The sequence below is a fragment of the Vigna radiata genome, unplaced genomic scaffold (genome assembly GCF_000741045.1).
Source record: "Vigna radiata var. radiata cultivar VC1973A unplaced genomic scaffold, Vradiata_ver6 scaffold_246, whole genome shotgun sequence".
Taxonomy (NCBI): Eukaryota; Viridiplantae; Streptophyta; class Magnoliopsida; order Fabales; family Fabaceae; genus Vigna; species Vigna radiata.
Genome location: NW_014541805.1, coordinates 212,656 through 232,150, shown reverse-complemented (window position 1 = coordinate 232,150; position 19,495 = coordinate 212,656). Strand labels below are relative to the sequence as shown.

Below are 19,495 nucleotides of genomic sequence, written 5' to 3'. Positions count from 1 at the left end.
CCAAGAGAAAAAAATATGTCGGGTTTGTATGGTTGTGATGTAATGTTGATAGAAGAGGACAAATGTTGGAATTGAGAGGGAGAAAGACACTCCACCATCAATGTTGTGCAAGTGCTATTTCAGCGAAAAAATTGACGTGATTCATATCTTTTCTTAACGCATAACAGAACAATAACAACAGGGACATAAGCACATGCACCCCACCTTATGCTCACCGACACTCATTGCACATTCCATCCACGAAAATTATTTCATCACAAAATATTTAAAAACCTCTTCGTAGAAACTTTATTCAACTTCAAACAAATTGTGAACTAAGAACTGATTAAAAAATTACTCCAAGTTTTTGTTATTAAATTTGCTAATGAATTTTATAATATTTCTTTTTCAAGGAAGTTGTATTAACGTTTTGTTGGAAAATGTGTATCGTAAATCCATTAGGGTTGGAAAAATTATTTGTTCAATAAACTTTGGTAATTAATGGGCGTTTTGCCTTCAAAGGTAGAAAACTAAGTCACCATGTCATAAAACATCATAGTGGTTGTATATTATTATTTGCGCTTCAATATTCACGAATGAAAACTAAAATTTTAATTTTAATATTGTTCAAAGCGTATCAAAATTCTCTCTCCTTCTATTTCCTCCCATTCCAGTATTCGTCCCCAACATATAATTGCAAAACATGTCAAATTGCAAAGCCACGTCTGACGGAAATTTCTCTAAATATTTATATGGAAAAACATCCTTATTTCACGTACTTGTTTTGTCGTTCAAAACTTATTAATATTACAAATATTACCATTATCCTTCCACAACCAATCACATCTACAATACTCATACACTCCATGTTATTTTAATACCATGTACTACAAATTCTCACAATGCACACTCAATTGCATTAGCCCCTATTTCCACTAGTTACGATAATATTGATGTTCTATTAACTTATAAAACCACCATTTTATGAAGAGTGTGATTAAGAAAACAGCATCTATTGATACGCTACCACACAAATAATAATAATTGGACAGTAACGCTCCGGAAGATCAATATTAGAATTTTAATGCCCTCGGGTGGGCTCGGTGATTTTTGAGGCCCAAATAAATGAACCCATAATTGAAAACTAATCAGAAATCCAACCAACACACATCCCATAAAAGTCGTTAGAATAACGTAACCAAGAAATGTTACCGAAGAAAACACGGCATTCCCCTAGCTACTAATTTACCTTAATCGAAGTTTTAGGCATAAACATTAAATCTCAAAACTAAGCACAAGCACCAGAAAATTTAGAAAATATTGGATCACCAACCACCACCGCCGCCATTGCGAGGTGCATAACCACCACCACCACCACCAGGTCGTGGTCCAGAAGATCTATCAGTTGCATAAGATACCCTAATGTTTCGCCCATTTAGATCCTAAAAAGCCACCATAGCAAGTCAGTCAACTAACAACGACTATGACAACAAAGCTAAATATAAACAGAAGAGCATTCTTACCTGCCCGTCCATTGCAGACAGTGCTGTACTTGCAGACTCATCACTGGAGAAGTTGACAAATCCAAATCCCCTTGATCTTCCGGTGTCTCTATCAGTTATAACCCTTGCTGTGAAACAGAACCAGCAAGTATAGGTAAGCCAGAACCAAAAATATGATAAGGCTGACATTGTTTTAGTGCTGGCAAGAAATCTGACCGGTTAACTTTTCTAATATTTTATTTCAATTTCACAAATAACCAAACCAGTAAATTTTCTCTTGAATACACACCGGCACCAAAATATTGTCGTAGCCATTTTTACAATTAAAATACAAATGCTATGCAGCTTTAAGTACACAGGTGATATGCCCAGACACAATGGCATTCTGCAACATACTCAGCTGCAAATAAAAATCTAACGGTGCATCAATTGTCAATAAAAGATAGCAAAAATGGCAGAAGGCTGAAACTCTACTGCTGCCAATGGAGTCAGGATAGCAGATTGGAGAGGACTTCAGCAATGCTATTGTGCTATACTGGCTGCTAATAAGGACTATGCATGTTATAATGAAACCGACTACAGCTAGACAACATATAGTAAACCCATACTAACAGGTGACTCCATTGCTAAATGGGACCACAAGATAACAATAACGAAAGAAGCTGAACTCACCCTCAACCACGTCTCCAAAACTAGCAAATGCATCCTTAAGAGACTGGTCATCAACTCCGTACGAAAGGCCTAAATTATCAAAACACCAAACCAAAAAAAACATAAAATTAGCATCAACATACGTTGTTTGTATCCATCACAATCATTGCAACAAATGTCAATACCTCCAATGAAAAGCTTGCTTGAAGACATGCAGCGAATATAATTAAGCATGGATGCAACAGGTGCTTGTGTGCTGCGAGCAGCACCCTGCCTCAAGACATTTCCAACCTTGTTAGAAAACGCCATTATGACTGCTGCCTAAACTTGGAGCAACTCTGTTCCTGAAACCAACAATAAGGCCAGTAAGGTGACGATCGCTAGAAAAAAAAAATACATGATCATGGTAACCACAACACAACAACCGAATAAAAAAAATTCTAAAAGGTTATATAGACCTCAGTTCTCAAAATCCAACAGAACTTTTGTGGTCTTGTTTAAGGCATTACAATCTCCATATGGCAAACGCAGAAAACACAAACGCAACCAAAACAGAAATCTTAACAAAAGTAGTGATGACAGAGCATATATTATTCTCAGTGACCGAGTAGCATGATAGTTGGTAAAAGCATCAACCAAAAATTCAAATAAGCATATTGGCACCTGAACGGCAGTGGTAAATCCGAAAAACGAATGAAAAGCCCGTGACCCCCCAAAACTCCAAGGAAACGATCAACACGAATGAACAAAAATTAGGGAAATGAGAAAATAACAGAGAAGCGAGCGAGATAAATGCATAAAAATGATAGAGTTTGGATTAAAATAGACAAAGAATGAAGAAGAAAAATACCTAATGGGAGATGGAAGAGCAATGCGGCTCGCTAGGGTTTAAGATGAAATATCAGAGAGGTGGCTACGAAAATATCTCCTTCTTTATAGACTGAGTAGACTGAGTGAAGGGTAGTACAGTCCAGAATCAATCCTCTGTATCTAACTCTACTTTTTAAAAACTACAACCGCTTCCTATTGTTATACTTTCATTTCTTTTTCTTCATTCACTTTCATCATTAACGCCTTTACTTTCGGGACCCTATCTTATTTTTCTGAACCAGCACACTACCAAATAATTTCACCGTTAGCAAACAAATACACATATAAAGTAAAGTCTAAATTGTTTTCTATGTAGTTATTTTTCCTTTTTCCGTATTTTGGCATAAAATTAAATTTTTTATTTAATATTAAACACACTTTTATTCATAATAAGTAGGCTGATAACTTGATACTAAAATATATAGAGAAGCCCAGGTTTTTTTCAAATGTAACAAAACCTTTGAAAGCTCCCAATCCAATTCCTTCCTGAACTTGTCCTTTTTCTTCATGCACCCCCATAAAATTTATAAACGTCATTTCACTCTCCTTAAAAAAATTTAATAAAGATAAATTCTCTTTCACTTTTCCTTCTTTTCTTCTCAGTGAATTGCGTTATTATTAATTTCCCTTAACTCTATTTTGAATATGTGTTTTTTTAAATACATTTTTAATTATGCATTTTCAGAATACATTTTAAAAGATACATTATAAATTATATATTTCATAAGATAGTTTCAAATTTAAAAATGTTTTCAAAATACATATTTCTTAAATATACTTTTTTAATTACATTTTGAATTATATATTCCATTACTTTGTAAAATGTGTGTTTTTTGAAATACATTTCAGATAAAGTATTTCATAATATAGTTCCAAATCCAGATATTGCGGCGAAGCTCGTACTTTTTTGGAACTAATATCTTTAGGGGTTCTGTGGTATTTAATTGAATGTTCGGTATTAATTGGTGGCTTTGATTTTTAGTTAAAAATACACTTAAATCAAACATATAAAAAATGTATGCGTTTGATTCGATTTGTACATGCAAACATCAATATTTGCGATTCTGTTAGGATCGATTTTATGATTTTACTGTGTATTTTCTTGTATTAATAGGTCTATTTAGTTTGCTCTTTTTTTACATACCAGTTTAATATTATATTATAATAAATAAATTATTATTTATTTTGTTATGATTAAATACTTTCTTCCTTAATTTTATTACAAGTTATTCTTATACACATATTTTGGTAGTGTTTATTATGATTATTTTGAGTCTGATCTGATATTTGAACCATGTTTGAGTATATCATTCAACAGTGTAATCACGTTACTATGAGATTAATCACATTTTATGTTTTATTTTTTCGAATGCTTATATATGGCGGGAAAATTGTTTCAAATTTTAATGAACTTAATGTCATTTTTTTTTCTCGTTTTCTTAAATTAAAAAATACATATTTTTATATTTTATTGGTTATATTAAAAAGTTATCGAGTATAAAAATGAAAAATGTCAAAACATCATTAAGGTAGCTGGATTTCAATTTAATTTCATTATACAATATATGTCCTTTTATTTAATAAATATTAAAATATAAAATTAAATATGTATGGGGTCGAGGAGAGAAATACCTCAATTAACATAATGGGTCTAATTAGCCATATTACTTTAAATATGACTTATATTATGATAATATAAAATAATTGATAAATAATCATGAAAAAAAAAATCCTGTCTATATATGAGTTACGGTTCATATAGTGATTATCGTAAATAGTCATTATTATTTACAATGTATATTAATTTGAGCGTATGGTTACATTTATTTAAATTGTGTTGTTTTTTATTGGTGAAAATATGTTAATTTATAAAAAAAAAAAAATATGTTTAGTTTATAATCACAATAATATGGTTGATATCTGTTCTGGATGATTTGGATCTCCTTACACAATTACTCCAACAATTGTCGCTCTCCCACCGTCCGTCTTTAAAGCGTCCGGTTCCTGTTGATCTTGACCGGGCGAGTACCTGTTGAAAACGCTCAAGTCAATTCTCAGATTCACTTATAGAGATAGAGAGAGAAAGTGATCACAACAGCATAAATGCACCAATAAATGTCCTTAGCTACTGTTACCTTTGACCTCTATTTATAGCTTTTGTGATGGACCAATAATTAACTTTTCTTAATCACGGCCCAACCTCGGCCCAATTGTTTCTAATCCTAATTAGCTCATTATTGATGTTCCAATAATGATCTAGCCACCCGTTGTCGACTATCGATAAATAATCGATTGTCCGCTCTGGGGACCGTCCGGTCAAACCGAACGCACTTCTCTGGAGGATATCACCAGGGTTTTCCAAGCGTTATATAGGATTACTTATCGTCGGACGTCCTTCCATATTACAGTATTTATCACCGGACGTCCTTCCATATTATAGCATTTCCGTTATGTCCGGACGTCCTCCCCGGTACAATATCTATCATTTTTTTTTACATAGCATGATAATATCTTACAATAATTTATTCTTATTATTCTTTGAAGGTGGAGTATGGGGTATGAATGTCTAACTTGTCCAAAAATGAACCAAAAATTAAGTAATGTTAAACAGTTTGATCAAGAAATCAATAAGTTGAGAGTATACATAGATAAGTTAAATATGATTTTGTTATATTTCATTACAAATAACAATCTACTTTAATATGTTTCGTCTGTTCATGAAAAATAGAATTTTTGACGATGTAAATAACAGTTTGGTTGTCACAATAAGTATTCATAAGCTCGGAGTGGGAAATATTCGAAGGTTCTTTGCATTTTTCATGTAGGTAGCACAAATCAGATTCAATGGTGTTTTGAATTGTCCATGAATCTTTCATTTTCAAGGTGTTTATTTGAGGTTCTATATAATTTTTATCTATAAAATCCCATTTTTTTCGAGCGCACAAAAAGATCGTGCAATTACATTTTCAAAATTATCACTAACACTCAAATCATAGGGTGATGACGTTTTCTTTCACCTTCTCTCCTTCTTTTGCCATTTTAGTACGTTCACGAGGATACGATATTAGAAATCTTGTTTTAATACCATGCTAAAGTATATTCAAAGAACACTGTTTCTCATTGATAAAAATATGTATACAAGAAAAAGTAGATGAATTCTAGTTTACAATCACGATAATATGGTTGACATCTATCATTTTTCTACTCATAGCATTACAGATTTTATTTTATTGTTATTATTCTAAGATCACACGAAGACATAATATTCCTATCATGAACCTACAATATTTTTTTTCTTATTACTAATGAAAAGTATTTCAAGACACAGACTTAAATAATGGAAAAATACAAATAGACAAGTAAAAAAAAAGTACAAATATATATATATATATATATATATATATATATATATATATATATATTACATTTGACAAGAAATTGAATAATTGTAGTTTACTTTCTCTTTTAAGTTACCACACTTTAATTTAATATTATCTTATGAAAATATCTTTTAAGAACATAAAATGAAATATTAATTATTATATTTTTTTTATAACCAATTTTGACTATAAGTTATTTATTATAGATTTTTTAAGTGATTATTTTTATAATTTTAGTTTTTATTCAATTATAAACAAGTTTAAAAATTCTTTTATATAATTGTAATTGTATTAATTTTTGTCTTATATTTATCATAAAAATAATAACATCTAAATTCTAACTATATTAATTTGTCCCTCAAAATTATTTTGTAAATTCTAACATGAACAAAATATTTGAATTAATGTATCATGCATGAAGAACAATAATCAATCTACTAGCATGTCCTAATCCATTAGAATTGAATGGTTAACTTAAAAATTCATTTTGTCAAAATCTTGAACAGATGAGGAAGAATCAAATGATTGATTTTGATTAGCCTGGAGTGATTTATGAAGAAATGTGCTTCGCAGGAACGAGTGATCCATGTGCGATACGAGTTTGTGTGGTGACACTGCTGCATAAGAGACAAAAAGGAAGCAAATAAGATGAGCCAGTGGTGTCCCACCATATCCTCCTTCTCTTCCATTCGGATAATCTACCATAACATTCCACAAAAATTTCTAAATCAAAATAAATTAACAAAAGAAGGGATAAAAAAGGTAACCAGACATACAGAGGAGCAAAGGACTGAGGTGAGTTTGACTCTGTTACGCACTAATTCATTGATTAATTAATTCATAATTATAACTAAAACATACACATTTGATGGAATTAGAGACGCGTGTTAATCTGGATTCACTGCTTGTATTGGTTTTTATGCAGAGGACGATGTTTGATTTATGTGTTTAGTGATCGATCGCCAGTATGAGAATGTTGCCTGTTTGCTCAGCCACCCCGAGTTATTCCACGTCTTCCCAGGTCGATTCCTACCCATTTCTTCACCATTCTCACGTACCCATCAATCAAAATTCTCAATTCAGCCATGGGAATCATGTTTTTGTGAAATACTCTACTTTATTTATCTGGGTGTTTCAGTAATAATTTATCACTTCTGTTATATCTGTGGTGTTAGTTTTTGTTTACTTAAAACACGTAACCTTGTTCTTGCAGATCCCCTTGTTTGGGGGATTGCTTCCCAATCGGAAAGATCTCGAGAGCAGACTTGTGCTTGAAGAAGGCGTGCATTTGGCTTCGCAACATGGAACTTATTCACTCAGAAATTCATTTGCAGTGCGCGCTGCTACAAAGACGGTTTTGGATGGTTTTTCTTCTGCAAGTGAACCGGGAGGATACCTTACAAGCTCATGGGGTTATTCACCACTGACAACCGAGGGACATCATTCACTAAGGCACATGGAAAGTTATCATTTATCCACCGTGCCAGAGGGATTAGTGGCCTTTGCAGAAGAACAGTCCACTCCACAACCAGAAACGTTATCAAGTACTGATATAATACCAGAGAATTTTGCCCCAAGGCCTAGTTCAATTAATGTGGACAATGAATCATTAGCCAGTACAAAAGCAAGTGTTGGGGATTTTCTTTCTGGAATCAATGACTCATTCAAGGCCTCAATCAGTCAGGGAGAAAATGCTTTACGAAGCTCACTGGATACAGTCACTTCTTTTGCAGATTCTGTTGGTAAAACTGCTACTAAATCAGTTGATAATGCTTTTAGTAAGGCATTTTCTGCTGTTGATCAAACAGGAGACATAGCAAACAATAAACTCACTAGCTTTTCAAGTGGGCTGAGTGGAATCACAAATAAAGCACCTGCTGTGGCTATTGATGTGTTGCGCCGCGCAATTGTAGTAGTAGAGAGTTCCCTGACAAGCGGGGCTTCGTATGTTGTCTACCTATATGGGTCGGCCAAGGATCTCCTTCCAGCAGGGATTAGGGACACAGTCAATGTATATGAAGATAAAGCAACAGAAATCTTGAGGCCTGTTGGTTCTGCAACACAAAGGGTAATTTTACTGAATAACAGAAGTTTCGATAAGATCCTTTACTCTCAACTTTACCTGATTCATAGTCTTCACTTTACTACATAAATTATTTGCTGTTACTGGTGGATGAAATATTTTCAATCCATGTTCGCAACATGCTGTTTCGTTTCACAAACATTTTCACTTTGATGAATGTTTCTAGTCTGTTTATGCATTGAACAATTTATGCTCCATCCGTAGATATACACGGGTGTCTACTCATTGGAGAAGACTTTTGGCTTGGATCCAAATGACCCAATTATTCCATTTTTTGTTCTTTTAGGCTCTTCAGCCACATTATGGTATGTAAATTTTCCTTCCTCAAAAATAAATTTTGTTGTTTATGTATTGGATAATAAAATTTCCATAAAGAAACGCTATCGGTAATAGATTTCATAGATATGCAGGGCCTTTTATTGGTTGTGGACATATGGAGGGTATTCAGGAGATTTGTCCCCTAAATCAGCTTTGGAGCTTTTGTCTGAGGATGCAAATGCTGCACTTATTGATATCCGCTCTGAGGCAAGTTACGACTAACTTTTCTGGCTTTTATTCGGAGCAGGAAAAAATGTTGTATAATTCATATGAACCACCCCGCGTTTTGATGCCCATTCCAATTTTGGTCAACACTTCTTCCCAATTTGAACAATGGTTTCTGCATATTTTGAAAGTTTTCCTTGCATTAGTTTGGCTTGCTTTTTGATTTGAAGTTTGACCAATGAAGTCACTGCTCCTTTTTTCCTCAGGAATTGCGAGAAAGAGATGGCGTTCCTGATCTCCGACGAGCTGCTCGGTTTCGTTATGCAAGTGTAACTCCTCTCGAGGTTGGTATAATTAAAGCAATTATGTTTAAAAGATGTGGTTGGAATTGTTGTGGTACGCTTTATCGCTGGTAAAGGGAACAAATCCAGAATCTTGGTCACTTGTTATTTGGATTAGCAACTAATTTATAGTCTTTCTACTGATATATGACATTATGCAATTGTCAGGTTGATGGTTCCATACGCAAGTTATTGAAGAGTGGTAGAGACCTCGAAGATTCCTTGATTGCTGTTATTATTCGAAATTTGAAGACTGTTAAGGTGTTTATCTTTGTATCTTGGAATAGGGTCTATTGTTCTGAATAAAATTAGTCGAAAGTCCATGGAATAACCCCAGAAAAATATTCCTCTTTTGGGTTTCTTCTAATTGGCATTCTTTGCAAAATGGTATATTATACCCACCCTTCTATTTCTCTCTCTATTTTAAGGTGAACGTATACTTTTCACATGTGATTAGAAGTTGGCATGAAAAATGATGTCTTAAAATCTTATGTTCTCTGGCCTATAGGACAGTTCCAAGGTTATAGTGTTGGATGCTGATGGTACTCGTTCTAAAGGCATTGCAAGATCCTTGAAGAAGATTGGGGTCAAGGCAAGTCTTTTAATACCTGCTGAGATTTTGCTGCAAAACTACTGATATGTTACATAAAATTATTGGCTGAGATTAACTTTGTACTACGAGATGTGGCATCTAGGTTGTGAATATCAGTTTACACTGCTTCCTTATCTGACATAGAATTCTTCAAATTGGCATTTGTATTTAAAGGTTGGGGTTGAAGAGTTTTTTCATCATGGGGGAAAAAGTAAGATCATAGTAGAGAAAAATTCCAGTAAATGTACTCCTAGTATTCCACATAACTTAAGTCTTTGTTTGTGTATGCTTGATTTCAACCCAGCAGTATCTTTATCAATAATATCAAATATAACATGATAGTTTTGAATGAAAATGGATTGAAATCATATTGTGAAGTTAAAATATGATGATTTATGAGTTAGTTCATGATATTCCAGTAAATGACACGAGGTTTTGATTGCTTGAAACTATAAATGGAAAGAAGAATGAATTTGATCGAATTCAAGTTGCCCTAATTTGTATGTTCAAACTAACAGTTCGTCCTTCCTTGCCAACACAATTGTCAATTGTCAGATACATAATAGACAGAGACAGCTTTTGATTCAAGTATCTGTGCTTTAGTGTGGTGGTTGTTTGTTGCCCAGGTTGACTAACAGATATATTCTGCACAGTCCATTTAAGCACCAACTTTGATATCAAACATACAATGGTCATAAAATTAACAACCTCTGTATGATATTACAGAATACATACTTGGTTGAAGGCGGCTTTCAGTCTTGGATGAAACAAGGTCTCCGCATCAAAGAACTCAAACCTGAGACCGCACTTTCCATACTCAATGAGGTATTCACCAAACTATTATTTTATTACCGTAAGTAATAAAAGATAATGGGATGAAAACTCTACCGGGTTAGGTAATGGTGCTGCTATTTAGGTGCTTGAGCTAGGAGTTTATGCTCCTTGTTGTAAATTAATATTTGTCTAAAATCGCCGAAATGATTTCTACAGCAAGCGATTGGTTAGCTACCTTTAGTTATTCATCTTCCAGTTCCATTGTCTGTCTTCTGAAAGTTAATGCAGAAAGAATCTATGATTTTGCATGTCGTTTTAGTAAACTTTAAAGTAGTCTCATGGCATATTTTTTGGGAAGTTTATCAAGATTGCAGTTTCTTTTGTAAATCTTGCTTTAGGACAAATGAAGTGAAACCTATATATTTCTAATCCAGTAATTGCTTATTTCTGACATTGTATCAATCAATTAAGGTTTCTTCCAGCATTTTTTCAATTTATTCTCATAAGACTTCATCTTGTGTGTGTGTGTGTCGGTTACAAAGCCATAAATAGAACCTGAAATTTAAGAAAGGTTAAGAGGAAGTGAAAGAATGCATCTTTGATGAGAGATCAAATGACAAAAAAAAAAAAGAACACTCCTTCCAAGGGTTTCTCCTTCAATAAAGGTTTTCCCTTTGACCTAGTGCTGGTTTCTCCAATATTTCCAATTCAGAAGGAGTCCTCTTTCACCCCGTCCTACTGTTCAAGCTAGCTAATTAACTAACAGATTCTTTCACTTCTCTTTATGACCTAATAATGTAACTACAAACTTTGTGTTGTCCTGGGCTCCATATCTGTTCCGTGTTTATGATTTCATTGTGAAGTCATGTAAAAGTTTAAAAGAGAAATTTTAGCTTGACTATATATGCTGGGTTTTGTTTGATGCACATGCATCTTGGTACATTTACAGGAAGCTGAAGCAATTCTGCAGGAAATTAGTCCTTCTCCTTGGCAACTATTAGGTTATGGTACGGTAAGTGGCAATTTCTTTAATGACTTCTATATGATTTTCCAACTGTTATATGTCAATTATGACGTTGATTTTCTTTTGTAACATGATATATAGAACACCGTATAGTAGAAAACAATATTTGTGGGGAAAAGAATTGCTAGCAGTTTCTAGTTATTTAATTTTTCTGTCGCTATAACATTTTCAGAATTCTACCTATTGCTGCTTGAATATGTATGTAACTGAATATTCCTACGTAATAAACAGTAATTTTAAATAAATATTGTCTACTTCCTTAATACTACGAAGGAATATTTTCTTCCATATTTTTATTTGATTTGGAAATGATTGATTACATGATTATATTTAATTTTATTATCTCCTAATAAATGCAACAACTTTTGGTTCAGGTATTTGTTGGAGGGCTCTATGCATTATCAGGTGCGTGCATGTTCTTTCACAAACTATCAATTTGCTGACAATTTAAAACTTAAACTTTTGGGTTGCATCAAGGTTGTAGATTTTTTTTTTTCTTTTAACACCTTTGCACACACACACATGTGTATATATATATATATATATTGTTAGATATATTATCTTTATTTTATATTTATCTTTTAGAAAACCTATGTGTGTATTTAACACAAGGGAGATTAATCTCAAATATAATTTTTCACTATATTCAACATATATATATAGATATAGATATAGATATAGATAGATAGATAGATATATGCCTACAAACATAGGTTTGTTTGAAGCTTATTAGTGATTAATCAAATTTTTCTTTCCCTATGTTTTAAGAGGTTATGTAGTTTATGCAAATTCATTTTGTTTTAATAGCTTAAACTGAAGCTTAATACATCATGCACAAGTGATTTCACGTCTATGATCTTTTTGCTTAGTTATCCTGATCTGACAAAGAAAATCAATATTGTCTCAGAGTGGGAGAAGACATTACAGTTAATTGGTGCATTTGGCCTCGGTTTGGTATGTTCATTTCCTTTCAGCAAGTGTTTTTCAATCAAATTGTTTCTTTAAAAGTTTCACTGAGTTTTTAGTTTATTTATCCACTCATGTTTGAAATCATACTGTGGACCCGTAACGTGTGTGCTGGGAAATTCATTTATTCTGTCATATTTTATAGTCACTTGATCAATAACATCAATGATTTTCCATTTCCTCACAAACGGTTTTCTGTATATTCACCAGACCATCTATTTGCGGGTTTCTTCATATGAAAACGCTGAAGATCTAAATCAAGATGTGAGGTAAGTTGCTTAATGGTGGATATTTCGTCATAGAATCATGAAAATAGAGTTTTTAAGTAATATAAAAATTATATTATGACCACAACATATATTTTCTGTTTATTTCCAGTAACCTTAATATTCAAGTTGAAGGTCTGTCTAAATTGTCTTTATGTTCTGTTCTGAACTATTGGGTATATATATATATATATATATATATATATATATATATATATATATATATATATATATATATATATCATGAATCATGTTAAATTAATTTTCCATTTCACGGATAAAAAAGTCAATGATTTTAGACATGTAAAATGATCAAAAAATGTTTTTGTATGTTCTCCCATATAATGAAAGATATACATGAGCATAGAGCGTATGATACAAATGCATTAGCACTTTTCATTTTGGAATTCATGTAGCTAAACCAACTATTCATGCATAACGTTTCTTGTATTTTTTGTCTTGAGGATGGACAAATAGTGGAAGTCACGAATGACTAGAAATTTTATTGAAACAGTGTACATGACAGACATTTTTACTGTGCCCTTATAACAAGATATTAAAGGTGACTTGTGCTCAAACATGAATAATACATATTGAAACTTGTAACCAGGACAGGCTTGAAATCTATGCTGACTACGGTGCTTCTTCCAAAATTGCCTTTAACTAAAATGCTGTATGCATGAGCTTCAATATAAAAAATATATTGGGAAAGAGTTTTCATCTGATATTAAATTTGATCTCATTGTCTTTTTTCTCCTTCAAAGGTTGTTGCTTTCTCCTGTTAGAGTTGGAGCCAAAGCTTTTTCATGGGCTGCTGGAAAATTAGAATCAAATGGCTTAGGATTACCAACATCACCTTCCTCATTAGATGTTCAGAACCGGGTGTTGCAGGCTGCTGCAAAACATGAATCTCAACCATCTGAGAGTGAAGGTAACCAAGATCCTGCTCCTGATTCGACAGTTCCTCTCAATCAGAATGTATGAGACCATTCCAGACTGTCATGTGCTAACATGAAAAGCAGAACAGAGATGAATATGGTCACAGCAATTTAACTTAAATTGACTGAAAAGTTAGCAAGTTGACGCTATCCAACCTTTTCCAAACACTGTCCTGCGACGAAACTCGACTCTGTCCTGCCAGTAGGCATTTTGAAAATATAGGAAAAAAAATCACAATTCACAAGGATGATTATGTTTGATCTGTTGCATGCCATGCCTCAAGTGCTTGGTACAATTTCCACGGTCAAAGTAACAAGAATGTTGCTATTGTAATTTGTAGTAAAAATATGTGGTGGTGCAATTTATAGTCTTGCAAGCTAACTCCTATAAACTCATTGCTATTTTGGGCTTCTATTATATATATATAATTTCTCTTACAACCCCTTGTATGAAATAAAAATCATCTCTGGTATTAGAGCCTTATGGATAATCTTTTTCTTTGTATACTTTTGGAACACAAATAAGATACGTAGAATTTTGGAATGTAAAGATGCCAGAAGAAATAATGTGGAGGTACACGTAGAAATGCTCTTATTTTTAAAGTAATTTAAAAATAAGGGTGTGGTTGACCATTGTGCCCAATTCGAGATCTATTTTTACGAGTTTTGGTTTAGAATTTTGATCGACCATCTTTAACCTTTTTTTCTTACACCCCAGGTAAAAAAAATAAAATCCATTTTTAATATTTTTAGATTGTATAATATTTTTTTTTCAAATATTCTCGGAATACACAGTCTCAGAGGTATTTTTGATATCGTTATGCAATCCCGAAGTCTTTTTTTAAGGAAAACAATGAGTTCCAAATCACAAAATATTTTTTACTTTCAAATTATATAATTTAAAAATTCTTTTTAATTTCAAAAAAATAAATTTCAGACCGTATAAATTCGAAAAAGGATAAAAATGAGTTTTTCTTTATATCAGATGAAGAGGAAAATTTACGGAGGAGCATGAAAACATTGTCCTTTTTTTATGGAGAAAGTATGATCTTGCTTCCTGCACTCCACAAGATTTAAAATTTTAATTTTGCCCATCCGATTTTTATTTGAAACGGTCTCTTCCATGGAACACATTGTGGTTGAATCTTGGAAGAGGATTATTCTGGTAAGGGATGGTGGAGTCAAAGGTGGTGTTTTGCAGTCTCACTCAGGTTCAAGATAGGTAGTTTTAGGTATGTATGAGAGGGTGCTTTTTGCTATTTTCTTGGTTGAAATAGTAAAGTTCATGTTATCGCAATTTGACAATACATTATTGAAAGCTAAAACAATCATAATGACACTCTCATTTTTCTATTATATCCAACTTACAATTTCATATCATATTGTTTTAGGAAAAAGTCTCTTTAACAACTCTTTTTTAACAATACATAGGTGAGAGTTTGTGATTAATCCGTTTCAAATATTTTTTTAGAATAAATTCAAACAAACCAATAAAATTATGACACATATCCTATCGTAAAAAAATTGTTAAAAAAGAGTTTTAAAATATCATTGTCCATTGTTTTATTATAATACTTTATTTATATTCATTTTTATTACATTAAATGTAATATTTTATTATAAAACCAATTGTCAAGTGTAGGTAGATTCAAAAGAAGTCTCAAACAATACTTTTCTATCATATTTGTTTGGTGGGTATAGACATTGAAATAATAATATTGTAGGAAAATATCCATAATAAGTTTGATGAGATTAATATTGTGAAGATAATTATGAAAGAAAAAAGAAAGATAAATTTAACGGCATAAAATAATCTAAAAATGGATGAAATGGTGGTTTGCTTATTATGGATGATGGAAGTAAATAAATAGAGGCGTGTGCTTCTCATTTGGCTCTGGGATGCATGCGCGTAGGTAACAACTACCGTTACCTATTGCGTTTCATCATCCATTCCTCATTCTTCATCGTCACCTACGTTTCAATTCATCACTATGGGGCTTTAGCACCCCAACTTCTCGCAGGCTGCCAAGACAAGGTATCCTTAATTAAACCTAATTAATCAATCATTCATCTTCAATCTTATAATCTTCTTCATGCCAGGTCAAACCACGTTTTTGGATCGGACATATCTTGGCCCTGCCGCAACGTTGGTCGCCAATTCTAGATAATTAATAATGGGGACGACACACGACAACGTCGTTGGCCTTGTCCTTGCTGTCTCTTCCAGCGTTTTCATTGGCTCTAGTTTTATAGTTAAGAAAATGGGCCTTATAAAAGCAGCTAGCAACGGCAAAAGAGCAGGTTCATCTCCCTTCCTTAATTCTATCTTCAAATCTAATCAAACTTTTTTTTTTTTTTTTCTTTTCTAACGCATCCACAACTTTTCATTTTTATCAGCCACCGGAGGGCATTCCTATCTGTTCGAACCCTTTTGGTGGCTCGGAATGATTTCAAGTGAGTCCTCCAATCAACTTATTGCCTTCAAACCTAAATAATTAATCAAACACTTATCATGAAATCAATCAACCTTGCATTTTGTAGTGATCGGTGGGGAAATAGCCAATTTTGCAGCTTATGCTTTCGCTCCTGCCATCCTTGTAACTCCTTTGGGAGCTTTAAGCATCATTTTCAGGTAAGCAAACCTAGGTGGATCATGTTCATGCAACAAACCTGGGTGGACCATATGTATATAATAGATATATATTTATAAATACGTATACGTTATGCAGCTCAGTGCTAGCTCACTTCATATTGAAAGAGAGATTGCACATCTTTGGCGTGCTTGGGTGTGCCCTGTGTGTGGTGGGATCTACGACAATTGTTTTGCATGCACCGCATGAAAAAGACATTCATTCTGTGAAGGAAGTGTGGGAACTTGCTACAGAACCAGGTAATTAAGCCAATGCCACGTCATTCGCGTCTCTCTGTTTATGTATATAATTAAATAATCGATAAACTGGCTTTTTAATTCATTTTCCGTGACACAGGTTTTCTTGTGTACATTTGCGTTGTTGCGGTAGCAGTTTGCGTCCTTATTTTCCGCTATGTGAAATCCCATGGGCAGAAAAATATGATGGTATATATTGGAATATGTTCTCTCATCGGTTCCATCACGGTATATTACTCTAATGCTCGATGCTTACTTATGATACGATAATATATACACGATCACCATAAGCTTATTGTCTCCATCTTTTCATTGTTTTTAAATATTTGCATGCATGCATATAGGTTATGGGAGTCAAAGCAGTTGGAATTGCTTTGAAGCTCACATTCGAAGGGATGAATCAGTTTATTTTCTTTGAAACCTGGCTATTTACAGTGGTTGTCATAGGATGTTGCCTTACACAGATCAACTACTTGAACAAGGTGTGTATATATATATATATGTGTGTGTGTACAGATATATTAGAAATTGAAGACACTTTACCACCTGATTTGGAACATGTGTATGCAGGCTTTGGACACCTTTAACACTGCTGTGGTGTCGCCAGTTTACTACGTCATGTTCACATCATTTACAATAGTGGCCAGCGTTATCATGTTTAAGGTGAGTTGTTATCAGGTTTCATGATACTTTGTAATTTCTGTTAATCAGATTGCAGTGAACAATTAATATATGAGGCGAATGATTGAGAATAGTAATATATAATAAATATATGGTGCAGGAATGGGCGAAGCAGGATGCATCGCAGATTGCTACCGAGTTGTGTGGGTTTGTGACAATTTTATCAGGGACCTTCCTCCTTCACAGAACTAAGGATATGGGAAATAGACCCTCCGAAGTTCATTCAAGTTCCGATCCACTACAATGTCCAGATAATACTAAGACACCTCAAACCAGCGAAATTTGAAACACTTCTCTTCAATACCTAATTATGTACATGTACAATACCATTTGGTTCTTAACACTTTCATTACAATGCCATGAAAATATGGAAGATTAAAGGAAACACATGCTTGATAGGGCATAAGGACATGTTTTGATTTACCACCCGTTTGTGCGAAACTAAAGTCTTGAAAACGTATACTGAGGTTTTGTTATTGACACGCACTAATACGGTAGTACCATCTAAAATGCTGTGTCTGTCTTCCTGCTCAACACTCCACTTTAATCGCTACACCCCTTCCACATTACATTTCATGTCTTTTCATCACCTTTTTATTTTCCTTTCTGGACAAATTTTTCGCGTAGCTTCTCTATGAATGTAGGCTTTTCACGTAGATCAAAAGGGGACGCCACCAGGCAAAAACCGACGCTAAGAGGAAGATTGCGTCGACCCAGTGATGGTAAGATAGACTACCCAAATAACCTAGATGCAAAGCTTCATTGTGTCGGTCAAATGGGGGAGAAAGATTTGCTTATCAACTTCACTAACAGAAAAACATAAAATTAATACTGATTTGATATGTGTTGACCAAGTCTAGAAGAGGCAAACGGGGATAATTATTTAATAGTTAACGGCTTCACCGACGTAAATGCATGCGAATTTAGATATATAATAACTGTTTCCAGATACATCCCAAAATCGTCATTCAGAAACATTCCAAACAATCTAACAAATCCATATCATTTCATTCATTCAGAAGTGAAATTGAAAACATAAAACTAAGTACATTGCTACTTTAATTAAATCAAATTACAATAGTCACACGAAATCCATAAGTCTAAGAACCAATGATCAAAATAATACAGCTTCAGTCATATTGTCTTTACATTCTAAATTATACAACTTATAGAACCTAGATGAGTCACATCCAAGCTCTAACTTGTAGAGTGTAATATCTAACCTGTAACTTATAATCAGTAATTTGTAACTTATAATCTATAACCTGACAAATGTAAATTCTATCTTGAAACTTGTAATCCTTAACTTGTAACTTTGTAATAACTCGTAACATCTAAACTCTAACTTGTAATTTCTAAGCTATGAGATGTAATCAATAACTTGTAACACGTAACCTCTGATTTGTAACCAGAAATTTGTAACCTATAACTTGAAACTCGTAACCTCTAACCTAAAACCTATAACCTATAACCTCTAACTTGTAAGTTGTAACCTGTAACATGTAACTTGTAACTTGTAACATGTAAGCTGTAAGGTGTAACATGTAACCTTAAACTTGTAACCTGTAATCTATAAGCTTCGATAAACGCACCTTCGAATCGCGCTTTTTGTAACACCCACGAACACGAACTCTTGAAGAAAGCGTCCAAATCAAATGTAAAATTTGTGATATACACGAGTTGTGTGTTCGCAATGTACACCAAGTGCGACAACGACTGTATATTCTCTCGCACAATTCCAATTGCCCTAAATCAGATTTCCTCCAAATCACATAACCCCTGAACTATAAAACCCTATCTTGATAAAACAGGTATCATATGTAAATTACTCACACGTCATCACTCACAGATGAATATAGATGAATATAGTGACATGTTGCCTCTACCTGGTGTCACATCATTAATGAATTAACTCCATTTGCTAAGACTTAACGGAAGGGACAAACTTGACACCAATTTTACTAAGTATGGACATATTCCACACACTTTTAAAATTGGGAACTAAATTGAGATTAGGCAAGAAAAATAAGAACTATAGAGACTATTAAACCTAAATATTATTATAGTTGAATAGGACG

At 33.4% G+C, this 19,495-nt stretch overlaps 3 protein-coding genes across 5 annotated transcripts; 2 read left to right on the top strand and 1 right to left on the bottom strand.

The window, feature by feature from the left end:
• Positions 1-1,035: 1,035 nt before the first annotated feature.
• On the bottom strand, positions 1,036-3,138 carry LOC106778266 (glycine-rich RNA-binding protein 4, mitochondrial). Of its 2 annotated transcripts, none has more exons than XM_014666205.2 (5): positions 2,983-3,138; positions 2,318-2,476; positions 2,154-2,222; positions 1,503-1,609; positions 1,036-1,421 (listed from the first exon to the last, which is right to left on the bottom strand). In XM_014666205.2, the coding sequence occupies exons 2-5, from the start codon at positions 2,439-2,441 to the stop codon at positions 1,305-1,307; spliced, it is 417 nt and encodes a 138-aa protein (XP_014521691.1). In that variant the 5' UTR covers positions 2,442-2,476; positions 2,983-3,138; the 3' UTR covers positions 1,036-1,304. The 2 variants fall into 2 exon arrangements, with proteins under 2 accessions (XP_014521691.1, XP_014521692.1); XM_014666206.2 differs by lacking the exon at positions 2,983-3,138 and adding an exon at positions 2,796-2,916.
• Positions 3,139-7,066: 3,928 nt separating this feature from the next.
• Positions 7,067-14,292, top strand: LOC106778298 (calcium sensing receptor, chloroplastic). 2 transcript variants are annotated; one of them, XM_014666239.2, is made up of 14 exons: positions 7,067-7,177; positions 7,308-7,403; positions 7,596-8,450; positions 8,670-8,770; positions 8,876-8,990; positions 9,215-9,292; positions 9,458-9,550; positions 9,798-9,881; positions 10,608-10,706; positions 11,605-11,667; positions 12,054-12,084; positions 12,587-12,633; positions 12,856-12,914; positions 13,676-14,292. In XM_014666239.2, the coding sequence occupies exons 2-14, from the start codon at positions 7,350-7,352 to the stop codon at positions 13,893-13,895; spliced, it is 1,899 nt and encodes a 632-aa protein (XP_014521725.1). In that variant the 5' UTR covers positions 7,067-7,177; positions 7,308-7,349; the 3' UTR covers positions 13,896-14,292. The 2 variants fall into 2 exon arrangements, with proteins under 2 accessions (XP_014521725.1, XP_022631851.1); XM_022776130.1 differs by lacking the exons at positions 12,856-12,914; positions 13,676-14,292 and having other exon boundaries at positions 12,549-12,633.
• Positions 14,293-15,753: 1,461 nt separating this feature from the next.
• On the top strand, positions 15,754-17,849 carry LOC106778281 (probable magnesium transporter NIPA1). The gene is made up of 9 exons (XM_014666224.2): positions 15,754-15,884; positions 15,950-16,150; positions 16,247-16,303; positions 16,391-16,481; positions 16,579-16,739; positions 16,837-16,964; positions 17,081-17,218; positions 17,307-17,399; positions 17,518-17,849. The coding sequence occupies exons 2-9, from the start codon at positions 16,024-16,026 to the stop codon at positions 17,701-17,703; spliced, it is 981 nt and encodes a 326-aa protein (XP_014521710.1). The 5' UTR covers positions 15,754-15,884; positions 15,950-16,023; the 3' UTR covers positions 17,704-17,849.
• The last annotated feature ends 1,646 nt before the right edge of the window (positions 17,850-19,495 follow it).